Source organism: Bicyclus anynana, chromosome 8 (assembly GCF_947172395.1).
Source record: "Bicyclus anynana chromosome 8, ilBicAnyn1.1, whole genome shotgun sequence".
Lineage (NCBI taxonomy): Eukaryota > Metazoa > Arthropoda > Insecta > Lepidoptera > Nymphalidae > Bicyclus > Bicyclus anynana.
Genome location: NC_069090.1, coordinates 11258347 through 11275188, shown reverse-complemented (window position 1 = coordinate 11275188; position 16842 = coordinate 11258347). Strand labels below are relative to the sequence as shown.

Sequence of the window (16842 nt, the reverse complement as noted above, 5' to 3'; positions counted from 1 at the left end):
TTAAAAATCTTAGATGAAATACCACATGAATTAAAGACTGAAACGGTGATAAATTATGACTCCACAAAATATTGGAAATCGTCTGCGTGTGGCAACTCTTACAAATCTCATGAGTGTTGCAAATTAACGTAGCATTTATTTCTACCATTTCGGAAGTAAAAAATAAAAAAACAAAGTATTTTTTATTACATTTATACAAAAAAGCAATAAATTAAAACACAAAATAATACATTAGTAGTTTGCTTCAATCTTTTTTGGGTCCTCTGTATGGATGACGTTTACTAAAAATAAAAAAAAAAGGTTAGTAAAAATATGAACAAAAATAAAGGATCCTTTATCCCATTTTACCCCATACGGTAATGTTGGATAAGTCTTTATTCGTTTTATAAATATATATTTAAAAAAAAAATAGGTAGACGCTAAACTGTGAAACTACTGAAACACCTTGAGGCCTAGTTCAGTCTACTTTAGTATTTTAGTCGAGTACAAACGATTTTGGGCGGTAAAATCAAAACACTCGTACTCGACTAAAATATTAAAGTAGTAGCTCACAAAATAGCGTCGAGTATTTTGTGAGTGTGAAGTGTATTGCCAGTTTTTTTAGTTCAGAAAATGGTGTCTGAACCTTTTATTAGGTCTATGGGTTCAAAATGCTAATAAATAATCTACGGAACCCGATACGCACTTGGCCGGTTTTTTATGCCTAAGAATTAATATTTGAACATCTTCTATGTACATAAACTTACGCAGGTATAGTGAGTGTATATATTCCAAATTTAGTGTTAACATCTTCTAAATGGAATATACTCTCAACATATTCTTTGTTTGCTGGGACAGCTGGCGTCTCAAAAACTAAATTCATTATGTAGTCCTCGACACAACTGCAATAATAAATAGATTTTTTTATTTTCCAAAATAATTATGTGACTCTATAAGGCTGTAATTTGGAATGGAAATAGATTTTATTCTGGATTAACACATAGGCTACTTTTCATCCCGGAAAAATCCATGGTTTCCGAGGGATTTCTAAAAAAACTAATTTTACGCGGACGAAGTCGCGGGTGTCCGCTAGTAACTAATAATTTATATATTTTTTTAATAATAATTGAACATTTTATAGTGTTTTTATCTGCAGTCTTCCTGGTCTAGTTAGTCGCTGATATTTTTTTACTTAAAATGTTAGTGAGTAAAAACTACAAACTATTGAAACTATTTACAATGAATACTTGTTACTTACTAAGCGCAAGGTTGGTACGGCACTAGCTTTTCAATTCTATTAGGTCTCAATGTCTCCACATGAGGATCAGCTACAAGTTTGTCAGTTGCGACAGGGGGGCCCTTTCCCCTAGCTTTCGGAGTGGGAGCTGGCGGCTGTTAGAACAAACAAACGTTCAAGTTAAGGTCAAAACTCATTATTACGCCTTGGACATGTAACGGAAATGGAATCGCGCACTGTCATGTCACCTCGCCGGCAACGCGTTTGCACTTTGATGTTCGGATGTCCGAGAGCTGGTGGATATTTTTGGGTAAATATTTGAGACAAGTCGAAAGCTTGATAACTAAGAGAACTATCTAGGGAGCAGTGGGAATTATTGTTTTTCGAAAAAATATCATTAAGGATTTTTTACATAATGATCCTTCAAGCAATCTGAAATGTTATATAAATGTCAGATTGTCTCAAGGATAGGATGGCAATCTCCGGGATGTCGACCCCAAGTTAACAGCTAACCACGTGGACGTCCATCGGCTGATAATAATGCCGATAATAGTTGTAATTATTTTAATTTAAAATTACCTTCACGGCTCCGTAGGCCACTTCGATTAGACTCTTGACGTCCGATTCCAGGATTCTGAGGAACTTGCGAACATTCCATTTTGTCACCTCCTTGTGGTTGCCCAGGAGTGATAGCAGTGGAGTGACGTCACACTTAGCCAACCTAGTATAAAAATTAAAACAGTCGCTTCCCACATTATTTTGTATGGTTAAATCTTATAAACTTCGTAACGAATTTTAATGCGGTTTTCAACAATAAATACAGTAATTTTCAATAGATATCACATTATGGTAATAGCCCAGTGGATAACCTCTGCCTCCGAGGGTGAGAGTTCGAATCTTGTCCAGGGCATGCACCTCCAACTTTTCAGTTGTATGCATTTAAAGAAATTAAATATCACGAGTCTCAAACGGTGAAGGAAAACATCGCGTGGAAACCTGCATAGCAAAGAATTTTCTTAATTCTCTGCGTGTGTCAAGTCTGCCAATCCGCATTGGGCCAGCGTGGTGGACTATTGGCCTAACCCCTCTCGTTCTGAGAGGAGACTCGAGCTCAGCAGTGAGCCAAATATGGGTCGATAATGATTATTTCTTCTGTTACTAACAAGCTTAACAAACCAGCCTTCAAAAATTATCGTAAAACTCAGGCTGTATTATGGTCAACGACCTTTGCTAGTCCCCGTTGGGAACAAATTAGAGGTGAATTAAAAATGTAAATGTAGTAAACTTCTTTTGTTACTCGTAGAGTAATGAATTTTTGAAGTATAAATATCAATTTTTTAGATATAAGTAAACTGCCGGGTGGTTAGGGAAGGCCAAGGGATGGGCAAAAGTCTAGCTATCGCAGTCTCTCAGACCATAGAAGCTAAATGAACCTGACAAGATCATCGATCCCTTTGAGCACTTTGAGAATGGTTGCATCAGCGTTGATGTTCAACTGCATCTTATGCTGCGTTTTGTCTCTATTCCTCTCTAGATCCACTTTCAGTTCCGCCAGACGCTTATCTTGTTTCTCCTCTCGTGCCTCGTTTATGTCGCGTTGATCCACTGAATTTAAAACAGTTCTAACGAGTGATAGGTAAAGAAAAGCAAGAGAAAAGAGTTATTAAAAGTTTTCTTTTACTTTAACTTGATGCTTGACTATATTTATCCTGCAGGGTTATTATGTAACTCGGTGTAACATTCACATATTATATGTATGTATACATCGATCGTAGATCGTTAGATGGGCCTCAAAGCGTCGCGGAATTGTCATTGGTTTCAAACATTAAGTACGTCATCACTCGTAACACATTTCTCTTTATTCATGATGTGGCTTGTGTTTTTACACTTCCAAAACGAACACGGAGGTATAATTAAGGGATTAAAATAAGATTAACAGTAAATATTTATATAGGTCCACGTCAACTCACAGCATATGCTTGTTACGTACTAAGATAAGATGTGCGTGCACGTCTTTGCGTAGTGACATAAAATTTTGCGTTCTTTAATAAAGAGGGGTCCATCTTACGTTTTATATCGATGTATCCATAAATAATAATTAATAAAATTAGTCACAATGAATATGAAATCTTACTTATACGCTGCCGCAAAGTCTCAAGATCTCGCCTCATGATTATAGACTCTTGAAGTACTTGGCAAAGAAGTTCGAAAATAGAGAAGTTTTGAATTTCGGAGGCGTTAAAGTTGTTGACTATTGTCAGAAGTCTGTCAGAGCCGGCGTAATGCTAAAACACATAAATGCAGCATATAAATAAAATTTAAGTGTCTCTCTGTAATTCCAAAACAACTGTGTTTTCTCAAGTGTACTTAAGAGCTTTTTTAAAATTTTTGTCCCTATCTATTTGTTTTTCCGCGCTAGTTAGGTAGGGCCGGAACGATTTCAATGGGAAACTTTCACTGGAAGATTGAGCAACTTACTACTTTTCAAGGAAAGCAAGCAATGATGGGCTATGGGCTAGGATGGGACGCGCTTGCCTAGAAAGTGCCTTTTACTCTTGCCTTGAAGCTGTTTACTGTTTATTTAGATTGTAGTGTAAGTGGCAGGAAACAGCCGGAAGGGCATTCCACACTAGCAGTGCGAAATTTAAATAGTGATTCTTGTATGTAATTAATAAACCGATTTGAATAATTTACCAATAGAAAGCTACATTATCAGGGAGTAACACATACACTTTATCCCCGTATTCCCACGGCAATGGGGAATGTGCAGTGGCGTAGCTAGGTAACCAAGGGCCCTGGTTCAAATAAAAAATTGGTGCCCCGCTAACATCTAAACAGGTTAGGTTTTATCAAGTAAATAGATACATCAGTTTTTTTCGTTTTCGAATTGTTCAGCTCGATCGCGTTTTTCTGGTAAAGATTAGAGGCCCCCCTGAGCTTGTGGGCATTGCACCGCCTAGCCCCTGGATAGATACGGCGATTGTCTCTCTTGTAAGTTCCTATAAACCGACAAACCTAATGAGCTGCTAATGGCTGCGAGCTCCCATAGCAGACCCGATGGGTACCCGCGCCTTAAGCGATGAAAGCAAATCCTATACTTTAAAATGCATACCGAAGTTACAGAATAATCATACCGAAGTTACATATTTTGCTCATTGTAAATCACTCGGTTTTTACAACCTATGGTAGACCAGTTGAAATTTCTTTTTAGATATATTAGTCAATTATTATTATTATATTTATTGAACTCATGTCCTTTATTGAGTCCAGGTCCACAAATGTAGAGCCCTTAAAGAGGACGTTTAAAATGTCTACTGAACATACTGTTACGGAGAACCCTATTACTAAATACTTAAGGTTCATAATCGCTCACCCATATCTAGTTGTTTACAATTGAGTTGTTTACGATCTTTTGTTATTGATATTTGTCAAATTTCGTGGAACAAATAACACGCGTGTAGGCGTTTCTGGAATTACTCTGACGGGTATAAATTACACAATTACACTCGTAGTAGTGTAAGTTCGGAACGAAGTGGAGTAACATCGAAGTGACACAAGCGATACAAGTGAACAATAGTAAACTCGGCTACGATTTAGGACAACGAATAACTTACGTTTGGAATTGCGTACTACGTTACATACGTTGATACTTGTAATAAGGAGTGGAATAAAGTCTCAAACGAGTCACCAGGTGTTTCATTCCAAATCTTCGAACCCTAGTGCCTAACAATACTAATAGAAGTAGCTTAATACATATCGTTTTATGTACATACAAATATATCTTCCAACAGCGCATCATAGCGTGAGATCTCTTGCTCACATCGTTGTATTTCCTCTTGTCTCTTTATTTCTTCTATTTCGTCGGCCTCGCAGATCCTTCTAGAACCTTTCACTCGTAGGAACTCTTCTAACTTTGCAAGGTGATTCAACTCCCCTTCGTATGATTGCATTTCCTATTAAAAAAAAACTCACTATACAACTGGTACAAGCTTAATTCTGTATATCGTTGTTCTTGTTCTATCGTTTACCAACATACCGATATATCTCTGTTGAGCTGAAACAACCCCTTCCATTTCAAGGCCTCGAGCATCCTGCAGCATTCATCTCGATCGCCGAAAGAATTGGCGGCAATCTCGAATATATCCATGAGGTATTCCTTACCCTTCACTAGCTTGCCAATAGTTCTGTTCCATTGAATATTGAAACTGTTCCTGTAATATCCCATTAAAGGTATAATTTTAGGAGTTTGATTCATCATTATCAGCCGATGGATGTACACTGCTGGACGCAGGCCTCTTGCCAACACAACGATCTCGAGCCGCCAGCATCCAGCGGCTCCCTGCAACCCACTTGATGTCTTCGGTCCATCTAGTGGGGGGTCGACCAACACTGCGCTTACCGGTGTGGGGTTACCGGAGTGGGGGGTGGAAATTGTATTGTTTACTAACAGAAGTAATATTAAAGTTGTAGCTTAATATACCCGTGCCTATTACTATTGATTTTTATGTTTTCACCACCAAAAGGTTATGACATCTCGAGTGGATCAGGCCCCTTTTCACGTAGTAATTATGATTATGTATGTATACTCTTTAACGTGAATCTGTTGAGATCTATACCCAGTGGCACAGCTACCCAAAGGCTTGACATATCCCCGGGACCCAATAGCTCAGGGTTCCCGCAATAAAGTATTTCGAAACCGAGCTGTTGAATATTTATACTTGATAAAACCTAACCAGTGTAGATGGTAGTGGTGTCCCATCATTTGCACCAGGGCCCTTGGTGACCTAGCTACGCCACTGTCTGTATACCTACTTTAATACTTTAGTACACTATCAAACCTCTCAACGAGCAGACGATCAATTTCTTCTCGGACCCGTTTGTTGTCTGTATTGATACCACAGAAACGTTTCGTAGCTAAATCAAGACGGTTCTCCATGCGCCGTAGTCGGTTGGCTGCATTTTCGATCATCGCTAACTCCTAGCGACAGGAACAATAGCTAAGTTATTATATTGCAAGTAATGTTAAATATATTGTAAGTTTAGAAAACCCATTGCCTAAAGGAACTTCGTCCTCAAGGACTGAGGACTTGTAATGAAAATTTCTTGGAAGAATAAGATTGTTAAGGCAGTCCAGTTTGGATAGACTAACTTCTGAAGTAACGACGCAGTTAGTAACTACACAAGCTATGGTGAAATGTATTTACGTCTGCTTCGGTTTTTTTATGAACTCCAGGCAGTCCAGCTCAGTTAGACTAATTACTGGACCAACGAGCACCGAGACGATTAATATCTACACAAGCAAGTAAAAGTAAAATTAATTCACATCTGCTTCGGTGGGCACTTTCTTCGTGAACTCTGTCATCTGTTTCTGCGTCAGATAGTCGAGGCAGTCCAGCTCGGCTAGACTAACTACTGAACCAATGAGGCAGTTTTTGCTCATACAAGTTATTAACAAGGCTAAGTTAAAAAGGAAGGCTACACAAGATACTGAAGGTAAAATGTATTCACATCTGCTTCGGTGGGCACTTTCTTTATGAACTCCGTCATCTATTTCTGCGCCAGATATTCGAGGCAGTCCAGCTCGGCTAGACTAACTACTGAACCAACAAATCAGTTATTCCCCACACAAGCTACTAAAGATAAAACAGGCTAACTATTGGAACAACGACGCTACACAAGCTACTGAAGGTAAAATGTATTCACATCTGCTTCGGTGGGCACTTTCTTTATGAACTCCGTCATCTATTTCTGCGCCAGATATTCGAGGCAGTCCAGCTTAGCTAGACGAACTACTGAACCAACGAGCAGCTTTTGCCCACACAAGCTACTAAAGCTAAAAACGAGGCTACACAAGCTACTAAAGGTAAAATGCATTCACATTTACTTCGGTGGGCACTTTCTTTATCAACTCCGTCATCTATTTCTGCGCCAGATATTCGAGGCAGTCCAGCTCGGCTAGACTAACTACTGAACTAACAAATTAGTTATTGCCTATACAAGCTACTAAATATAAAACAGGCTAACTATTGGACCAACGACGCTACACAAGCTGCTAAAGGTAAAGTGTATTCACATCTGCTTCGGTGGGCACTTTCTTTATAAACTCTGTCATCTGTTTCTGGGCCAGATAGTTGAGGCATTCCAGCTCGGCTTGTTGCGCCCTTTCATCTCGTAACTCTCCCTCCAAATGCTCGTATTCCACGATGGACTTGCGCGTACCTGCCTTCGTTAAGTTATCGCGAAGACCGTGCTGTCCTTTTCTGGCGAGCTAAATCCAAAAATTTACTACGTAATACGGAACGGGATCTTTTTTAAAAATTAGTTAAGACTTTAGATCCTTCATTACCTTAATTTCCTTTACTCAAGCGTTATCTGGTGTTATCTTGTGTACCTCTTTTACTTAGGTAGGATATCTCAATAATTTAACTTATTTTTATTAGGTTTACAAAGTACTTATTTTGTCGATTCATGTGGCTGGCGACGCAAATACTATACCTAGATATTTTTTTCTCGAAAATACCTACCTACTCATAGCAAAATACGCCAGTTTCTTCATTATTATAAGTATTTTTCATTCATTATAACTAGGTACTTACAGCTGTTTTATCTAGGTATTATTTTATAATATTGCATCTATAATTCTTCTTTGAATTTTACCTGATGCTAGATAATACTCGTAGCAGTAAGAGGAACGTCGTTAATATATACGAGTATATTACATATCTACATTAGCTAAATTCTTACTAACATTAATGCAAAGAAGTGTCTCCTTTAGCTCGGTTGCCAGTATACCCAACTGTTTCTCTTGAGGAGCGAGCTGTGGCACGCCGCCGGCCCGTTTCTCAATGCTGCACATAGGTGCCAACTTTTGAAACTAAAAACATATTATGACATTTAGTTTTGAATTTTACTTGGCCTCAGGGTTACAATTATTCGGAAAAATATGTACGTATGTACCTACGTTTAAAAGGCAACCGTTACTCATTGAGTTACTACTACTAAGTCTAGAGAAGATACCATACTCATCACTATTGCGTTGCGTTGAATTGCGGCGATATCGCCTCACTTTATATTTTCTTGCTTGCGAATGTTGAGCGAAATACATAAGCGCCACGTAATTCGTGGCGCTCTAATAGTAAATACTTTAATCTGGTTACGACAAAGTTTTTATTTAGAACAGCTTCTCTATTATGTCGAACATAGCAACTTAATGACGTTACCGACTGATTTAACGGAGGTACAATGTATGTCGTTGGGTTTAGCACTTTTTACCAGGCCCCGATCCAGGAGGAGGCTCTGGGCATTTGCCCGGAGTGGCAAATATTTATTTAATTGTGACAGACATTGGAGAGATCTTACAAGGGTTCCGTTTTTATTTTACATACGCTCGGAACCATAAAAAAAAAGTATTCTTGGTGTATGGAATGGGCGGCAAAATTTATCTTTGCCCGGAGCGGCGAAATTGCTGGATCAGGCCCTGTTTTTTCTATTCGTTACCATTCGCTGAACATTGCTGAGTTCTGCTTCTGGATCAACAGTTTTCTGTTCCACCTGTGTAGGCATGGTCGCGTTTTGAACAAAGTATTAATAGCAATAAATAATACACAAAAAATATTTGTTTCTCTAGCAAAACTTGATTAGGTCAACTGACAGAAAATTTCAACTTTTCAGTTTAGTTTTCCTAGACAACAAAACCTTTTTTACTGAATAAAGAATAAATATCTATATATTTTTATCAGCTTTAACCAATTAATGGTAAGCGTCCACATATCCGCATCGTAGTTAACAGATACATCGCATAAACGGATCGTAGTATTATTTCTATAGAAAGTCATACATTGCGTCCACTGATCGGCGTCGTACGGATCGCATGAATCTACTGTAAATTTAAAAATCCGTGTTACGATGCGTCCCATACGTATATGCTGATATGTGGACGCCTATCATAAGACATCATATTAGGTACATACATAAAGGTAAAATAAAAAACAAATATAAAATTCTTGCTTTATTTATTTCATTAAAATTTTCACGTAATTATTTACCGATATTGAAACTATGAACTAATCCTCATTAGTTAAAAGTAAAATAATATTAAAATATTTAAGTACACTTATGAGATGCTTACATTAAATGTTAATTATTATGTATTTATTAAGTTAGCGAAATTCAAGGTTTATTTTGTTGTGTTAATATTATAATCATTTCTATAAATCTAAATCATTACGAAGTTTTACTGGAGGTAAAGATTTCAGTTTGTAAGTACCCCTAATAGTATGAGATCCGGTATAATGAATATATACCCTCATCTGTTATTTATTTGGCGAAATAAATGATACAAAATATTCACATCGACACATTGCAAATGGTTGCCTAGTGAAATTGCGCCCGGTGAGTATCAAATAAATGTTTTTTTTTTTTTATTTTATTTAATCTACTTCCCTCTTTGCTTAATTAATAAAAATCGTAAGTACGTTAAAAGGATATACCCAACAGAATTGAAAACATAAAGCAGCCAATGTTTTCACACTGCAACTGTGAGGTTGCCAGATATAAACAGTTAATACAAAAACAATCAGTTATTTAGCTTATTTTTTATGCTTAATTTTATTATATTTATATTTGCCTTTGATCTAGTAACTAGTTCATGGTTTCCCAGATTTTGTATGAAAAAATGTGTTTGGCCGCAATTTAACTAGGTAACCTATTTGCATTTTGTCAGTGTGAACATTTTCCATCATTTCTTATCCGAAATAAATAATAGATGAGGGTATATATTCCTTATGTATGATCTTAGACCATAAGAACAATAAGGTAGAGACAATTAAAAAAAACAATATGCTGGTTTGTAATAATGAATTCATCCCCTCCATTCGAACAATAGTCAATTATATTTTACATTTTACACAAACGAATTGTACCTAAATGTTGAATTTTGTCTAGGAAGGTACTTACTTAACGCACAAATGTAAAGACTTGTAATATATTTAATTAGGCCGCTTATTAATAAAATAAACCGTGAATTTTGGAATGACTGATAAATTAAATACGCAGTAGAAAACAATATTTTGTGCTTAGGTAGTTAAAGTCAATTGTCATAAAACTGCAGAATACACACAGCCTAACCTGAAAAATAAAAAAACCTTGCTACATTGCGGAAAAAAGAATATCTTTTACGAAAAAAGAATATCTTTTACTAAAAAAGAATATACTAGCAAACTAAGTACAGACGGCTAAAATGTAATGTTATACATACTACGCTACATGTGGCGAACCAAATTCAGGTATTTTACGTCTGGTCAGCAGTGGCGTAACTACAGGGTGGCAGGGGTAGCAAAATGCCACGGGCCCACGGTTCAAAAATCCCCCCTGCCTGTGAGGCTGGCTGTGAGCAGAGCTAAGTAATATAAGCCATCAATTAACATTTAAAAGAATATTACAAAGTGACAGTTGTTCTGGGGCACGATGAATTTGTCACGGCCTCAGATACTCGTAGTTACGCCACTGCTGGTCAAGCTATTTATTATTTAATATTCACATTAATAAAAGTAATGGAAACTTAGAACGAAACGTATAAGTTCTGTAAATACTACCAGAGGCGGCGCAAGTTGTAAGCGGACGTAGGCCGTAAGGCCTCGCGGTCTAAGAGGCAAAGAAGTTCTAGAGGCCCTAGTAGAGCTTGTACTTTTTATTTGTCTATCAACATTAACTGCCAGTTTACATTTTATTCTTATCAATTGCCTTTAATAGATTTATGTCTCGCTCCGTCACTGTCTACCAGTATTTAAAGAGGAAATAATTTTATGAGTACGGAATAGGTTTTGAAATTGCAAAATTGCAAACAATGATTCCTCGAATCATTGGATTACAAAATAGTAGAGTAATTACATTCAGTCTTAAATTAAAAAATAATCTCTTAAATAAAATTAATACAATAGGTACATCAAAATTAAAATACATTTTTAAAAATTAATAGGTAAGTAAAGGATTTCTAAACAGTCCTGTTTAGCCAGTGGCGTATATATACCATTTGGGGTCCGTGGTGATTTCATTGTATGCCCCAGAAAATTATCACATGGTATTTTTTTTAAATATTAGACTACTTCAGAGCTCACGGCCTCACGGGGAGTCCTTCTGGGCACGTATTTTGCAAACTCTATGATCAGTTACGCCACTCTCAAGCTTCACTAAATAAACATTTTACCTAGATAGGTACATTATATAATGATTTATTTATTTTGCTATCATCCGCGAAAAGTCGACGAACCCATGCGACAACGTCACCCAGGTCCGACAAAATACTCTCTACGTACGTTTCACCCCGAAACCGGAGCATCCTCAGGAGATGTTGACTCTACAACGTGCAATTGCAAAGTCTTTGCATTAAACGTAGAGAGTATTTTGTCGGACTTGGGTGACGTTGTCGCATGGGTTCGTCGACTTTTCGCGGATGATAGCAAAATAAATAAATCATGATGAACTTCCGCAAAGTAACGCCTGCTTCTATCCAATATTTAGATAGATACATTTTTTATTATGTTGCTAAATTATTATTGTATTTAGGTACTGCCGCAGTACATTTTATAACAAAATATCACAAATGTGGCAGACTTTTTAGAAATTTTCTAAAATAATTCTTACATAAACAATGTATAATATGTCAAGGTTTTAAAAAAAATTGTAAGTAAAGTACACGCGTAATTTTGTTTACTTTAGAATTTAAGATTATAGCCAGTTTTTTGCACAGTTTAAAGTAGAATTAAAAAAGATTGCTTAACTTTTTGAAGTACGTATTATTATATAACTTCTATCACATTTAAGACAAAATAGTCTACTAATTTTAAACGCGTATTAAAAATCAAGTTAAATCGCACACATACATTTTTGCATTTCACAAAAACAGAGCGATAAAGTTGATAGTTATTTTATACGTTGCTTCTATCAAATTAGTAGTCTATCTATAGACTTATTGAAACAGAAAAGATCTGAACAATACTTACTTAATATCTTCAAACTCAATTAACAGCGACCGAAATAATATTATGAGAGCCATGATAGCCTTGTAAAAAAGGATATAACAAAAATATTGAATTTGTACCTAATAAGTGTACCAAGTACAAGAAGAGGCCTTAGCCATGTGGCACGTCGATTCTCTTTCTACAAACGCTAACGCTTCGAATACTAAGAAATGTATGGGAATGACAGTTCCGATCGAGAACTTATCACGTGAAGTGTCGATAGTGAATGTCATTCCCATTATTTTTTTAATTTTCGAAGCTTTAGCGTTTGTATAAAGAGAATCGGCGTGCCACATGGCTACAGATCCAAAGGGCTTTAGCTTTAGGGGCTTTAGCTAGGAGTCGTGGTATTAGCCATGTAACTTTGTGAATATATTCATGAAACTTTCAATATTTTTTTTGTTTGACAATGATAAGATATTCGTGTGCCCCAATAAACCGCCTGAATTTAACGAAACCATAAAGCTAACAGCGATATGTATAGACAAACTTCTATTTTCTGCATTACAGCGCCATCTAAGTATATGTTAGTTGTATTTTTCCAGGCTTTGTTTCATCACACAGTGGATGATTTATAAATTGACAAAGGTACGATCTATGTATATATATACTAGCATATTACCTGTAGGTAAACTAATCTCTATGTCGAAAAAAAGAGCTTTCAATCTCTTAATTAATATATACGTAACGATACAATGGGATAAATAAATAATTAACGTGAGTTATTTAAAAAAACATGAGCTTATCACTCACACGATAGCATAAACTTTGCAAATAATTTATTACTGAATTTTCTCATATTGCACATTCTTATTATGATATATTATATTAATAATAAATAGATATGTAAGTACTTATATCAATATATAAAACAATAATTGACTTCGAATGATTGTGTTCAAGGCACTTTGTAAAGGCATTTTCAACTGCTTGCTCATATTAATTAAGTTATATATTTTATAAAATTTTAAAATGATTCTTTTTATTATAAATAATTAATAATTAATATATATAATAAACAATTGCGATTGCATTTTCTTTTATTGTAAATATAAAATTGCATTAGATTTTTACACACTAAAGTTGATATAATATGGCTAATAGACGTTATAAGTGCGTTATAACTAACGTTAACACTTAACACTAAGTGCACCGATGATTCCAACGATATTTTATACTATAGATATGTCACGTGCCTACAAAATCACCACAAAAAGTGATCCTAATTTAGCTACTCCTCAAAGCGCGAACATGCACAATTTTGTGTATTGTTAGCATTGACCTCTTATAATAAAAGGTCGCACAATCATGTAGAAAATGTCACTTAAAAACTGGCCAATTAAGCTTTGGCAGTTTTAGAGTCACTTTCAAAGAAAATTTTACCTAAAGGCCTTTAAATATAGTCCAATATTCAATAAAATCCCAAAATCAGAGCAAATTCAACCTTAAGAATTTAGTTAAAGGTTGAATTTACAAATGCGACTACTTGAATAGAGTGCCAAGAAGTTGTTTGGCACTTATTGAGTGGGGACGTTTTTTGGTCGCTGATTGTGCATCCACTTTTTAATAGGAGGTCGATGACTGTTAGGTATTATCGTTTAAATAACTATCACTAAAGGAAAGTTAGTCAATTAGGCACATTTGTTCGCTTCAGTTTCGATGCATTAGTGACATATCTGATAGTATAAAACGTTTGGATAATTCTCACTTCTAGTGAAACAATACCGTTAATCAAAAGCTGTTTAAAGTGTTATTTACAAATTTTCAAATTTTTTTAAATTTTCTGATAAAACCAACGTAGAAATTCACAGAGTAAAATGTCAAATATTTCTAAGAGGAGAGTACTAGTACTAGCACTCACAGAATTGTAAAATATCAAAGTACTTAACGGAAAGAGAAGATTGATTAGTAGCACAGATTAATTAATGATATACAGTTGGAGTGTACGGAACACGACGGTGTCGTAGCCGCTCCAAATACAAAATTCAAAAACTAATACATTATCGAGTCAGTACGACACAAACCGTCGCATCAGTAATTTGCAATATTATTAAAAACAAATGGCGTCCTATGTTTTTAAATATTTTGAAAACTGTTTACAAAAACTAAAGAATTAATATATTAATTTACATAATTGTTGTTTGTGTTAAATTTTGAAATACAAATTATGAAAAAAGTTAGTGTATGCGGTTGTCAAGGAAACGCGTGACGTTTGTTTTTTTTATGGATTTCACCGACTTTAGTATGTTGCTTGTAAAGACTCACTCTGGTTATTCTGTGATAGGTAGGTACACAATACTGCAAATTAGATGGATATAGTTCCATCTAATTTGCAGTATTATGTACTATACTTATTAATAGAAAACCAGTTTCAGAAGCAAAATATTCAACTATCTTTCAAATGACCTAGGTGTTAAATTAAAAATTAAACATTAACGAACAACGTTCACATAATGCAAGCTTATGATATTATAATGACTACCTACAGCTTGGCAAGTTCGTTCGTAACACTCTCGATGGTCCGCGCGGATCGGGAGGGGGTAGCGATGCCTCCGCGAGCCCGATTTCATACCCGCGCAGTCCTTCCCGCCCCGTCGCCCGCAAATCATGGGAGTGTCCTAAACGCACTAGCCAAGCTATAGGTATTTCTTTTTTTCGGTATAGGCGTTTGTTATATAATATAAAACTTATAAACTTAAGAAAACGTTAGCAAAATGGCTGATGTTATATGATGGGGCAGCGGGCGAGTATGATCCAATAAAACTAAATTTCGATTATCGTTTCGTGTTAATTCGTTCACTAAATTCGAAACACTAAATCTAGTTTGTGGTATAAACTCCTGGATTTTTGTTTATCTGTTGTACCTACCATATCCGCTCTGATATTGCTAAAAGTAAGGAATGATTGTTTTCTTATACTATTTTTGTACGGAATGCCCAAAGATTTATTCAGCCAAGTGCAGTTATAGATAATCCTACAATCTCGTAATTCACCTATACTCAGTAAAACGTTATAATTAAACGTACACTTACTATAAACAATCTAATTAAGACACTAACTATCACTGCAAATGTATAAACATCACAAGGTTTTAAAAATAAAATTACACTATAACTTACGTACGTGACGAACGCGAACGCATCCGTCGACAAAATGGCGGCCACGAGGACCACAGATGATAAATTATCTTTGTACAATGGCGTAAGAACGCTCAACGCAGCGGGGAAAACAATTTCGTCGTGATGTTTAATAATAAATAGATATAAAATGGTGGCGGTATTTATGTTTATGGCCGGAGATAGTTGCACCAAGAGTTGGGTACAGCAGATCACCGTTGAAAAAATCCTAGGATTCTAGAAGTTCTTGTTGGGGCAGGAGGTTCGGGGAGCTTCCTTCTCTTCTCTTGAGTTGTCAGTTTGTGCTTCATTTGCTCCTCAATCAGCTCTTGCATATCCATCTGGAAAATAAAAAGGTGCGGGTTAGGATATTTCCATGCATGTATTCTATCTAAAGATTCATAAACGTAAAAAATCGACTGGAAGACTAATGATGACAGTTAGGATAAGGACTTACTTATCCTTACTGTCATCATCATCATACAGCCGATGGACGTCCACTGTAGGACATAGACCTTTTGTAGGGACTTCCAAACATCACGATACTGAGCCACTTGCATCCAGCGAATCCCTGCGATTCGCTTGATGTCGTCAGAACACCTGGTGGGGGGCCGACCAACACTGTGCTTTCTAGTGCGGGGGCCCATTGCAGCACTTTGGGACCCCAACATCCGCCGGCTCTTCAAACTATGTGCCCCGCCCATTGCCAAATCAGCTTCAGCAAGGATGGCAAAAACATCCTTTCTGTAATAGTAGCAAATCTGGCTCATCCCTACACTTGTATGCGAGCATCGCACGTCTCCCCACTGCCAGCGACACTGACAGACTGTCAGCCACTCAGCTAGGCCTACCCCCATTACCAGTGTATATAATAATAATAATAATAATAAAAACATTTATTCAGCCAAAACAACATAACATAAATAAGAAAAAATACATGAGAATTAATACTAACTTAATACATATATTTACTTATATGAGACAGTGTTTAAAGATATATATTTAGTAGACACAAATTCTACAGTGTGCTTTACCTTTCACGCCCTAATTACGCATACGATTATCATGACGGCCTCCATGGCGCAGTGGTATGCGCTGTGGATTTACAAAACGGAGGTCCTGGGTTCGATCCCCGGCTGGGGCGATTGAGATTTTTTTAACTGACCCAGGTCTAGCTGAAGCCTTCGGCCGTGGCTAGTTACCACCCTATCGGCAAAGACGTACCGCCAATCGATTTAGCGTTCCGGTACGATGCCGCGTAGAAACCGAAGGGTGTGTGGATTTTCATCCTCCTCCTAACAAGTTAGCCTGCTTCCATCTTGGACTGCAGCATCACTTACCATCAGTTGAGATTGTAGTCAAGGGCTAACTTGTAAAGAATTAAAAAAATATATATATTATTTTGCATTTACGTTGCCAGGGGAACGGAATTAAGAACGGTGTAGGGTAGGGGTTAGACAAAATACGTCTAAGTACACTCAGGCAAAAGCTA

At 36.5% G+C, this 16842-nt stretch overlaps 2 protein-coding genes across 2 annotated transcripts in view; both read right to left on the bottom strand.

Annotated features, from left to right (window-relative positions):
• Positions 1 to 166: 166 nt before the first annotated feature.
• Positions 167 to 8779, bottom strand: LOC112048430 (outer dynein arm-docking complex subunit 1-like). The gene is made up of 12 exons (XM_024085953.2): positions 8714 to 8779; positions 7965 to 8090; positions 7290 to 7484; positions 6055 to 6194; positions 5253 to 5427; positions 4990 to 5169; positions 3351 to 3501; positions 2650 to 2821; positions 1796 to 1937; positions 1238 to 1371; positions 747 to 881; positions 167 to 281 (listed from the first exon to the last, which is right to left on the bottom strand). The coding sequence occupies exons 1-12, from the start codon at positions 8777 to 8779 to the stop codon at positions 245 to 247; spliced, it is 1653 nt and encodes a 550-aa protein (XP_023941721.2). The 3' UTR covers positions 167 to 244.
• Positions 8780 to 9211: 432 nt separating this feature from the next.
• Positions 9212 to 16842, bottom strand: part of LOC112048396 (bicaudal D-related protein homolog) — a 123613-nt gene continuing 115982 nt past the window's right edge. Inside the window, exon 9 of the mRNA XM_024085911.2 lies at positions 9212 to 15691. Within this exon, the coding sequence (XP_023941679.2) occupies positions 15563 to 15691 (129 nt within the window). The 3' untranslated portion in view covers positions 9212 to 15562. The remainder of the gene's footprint in view (positions 15692 to 16842) is intronic.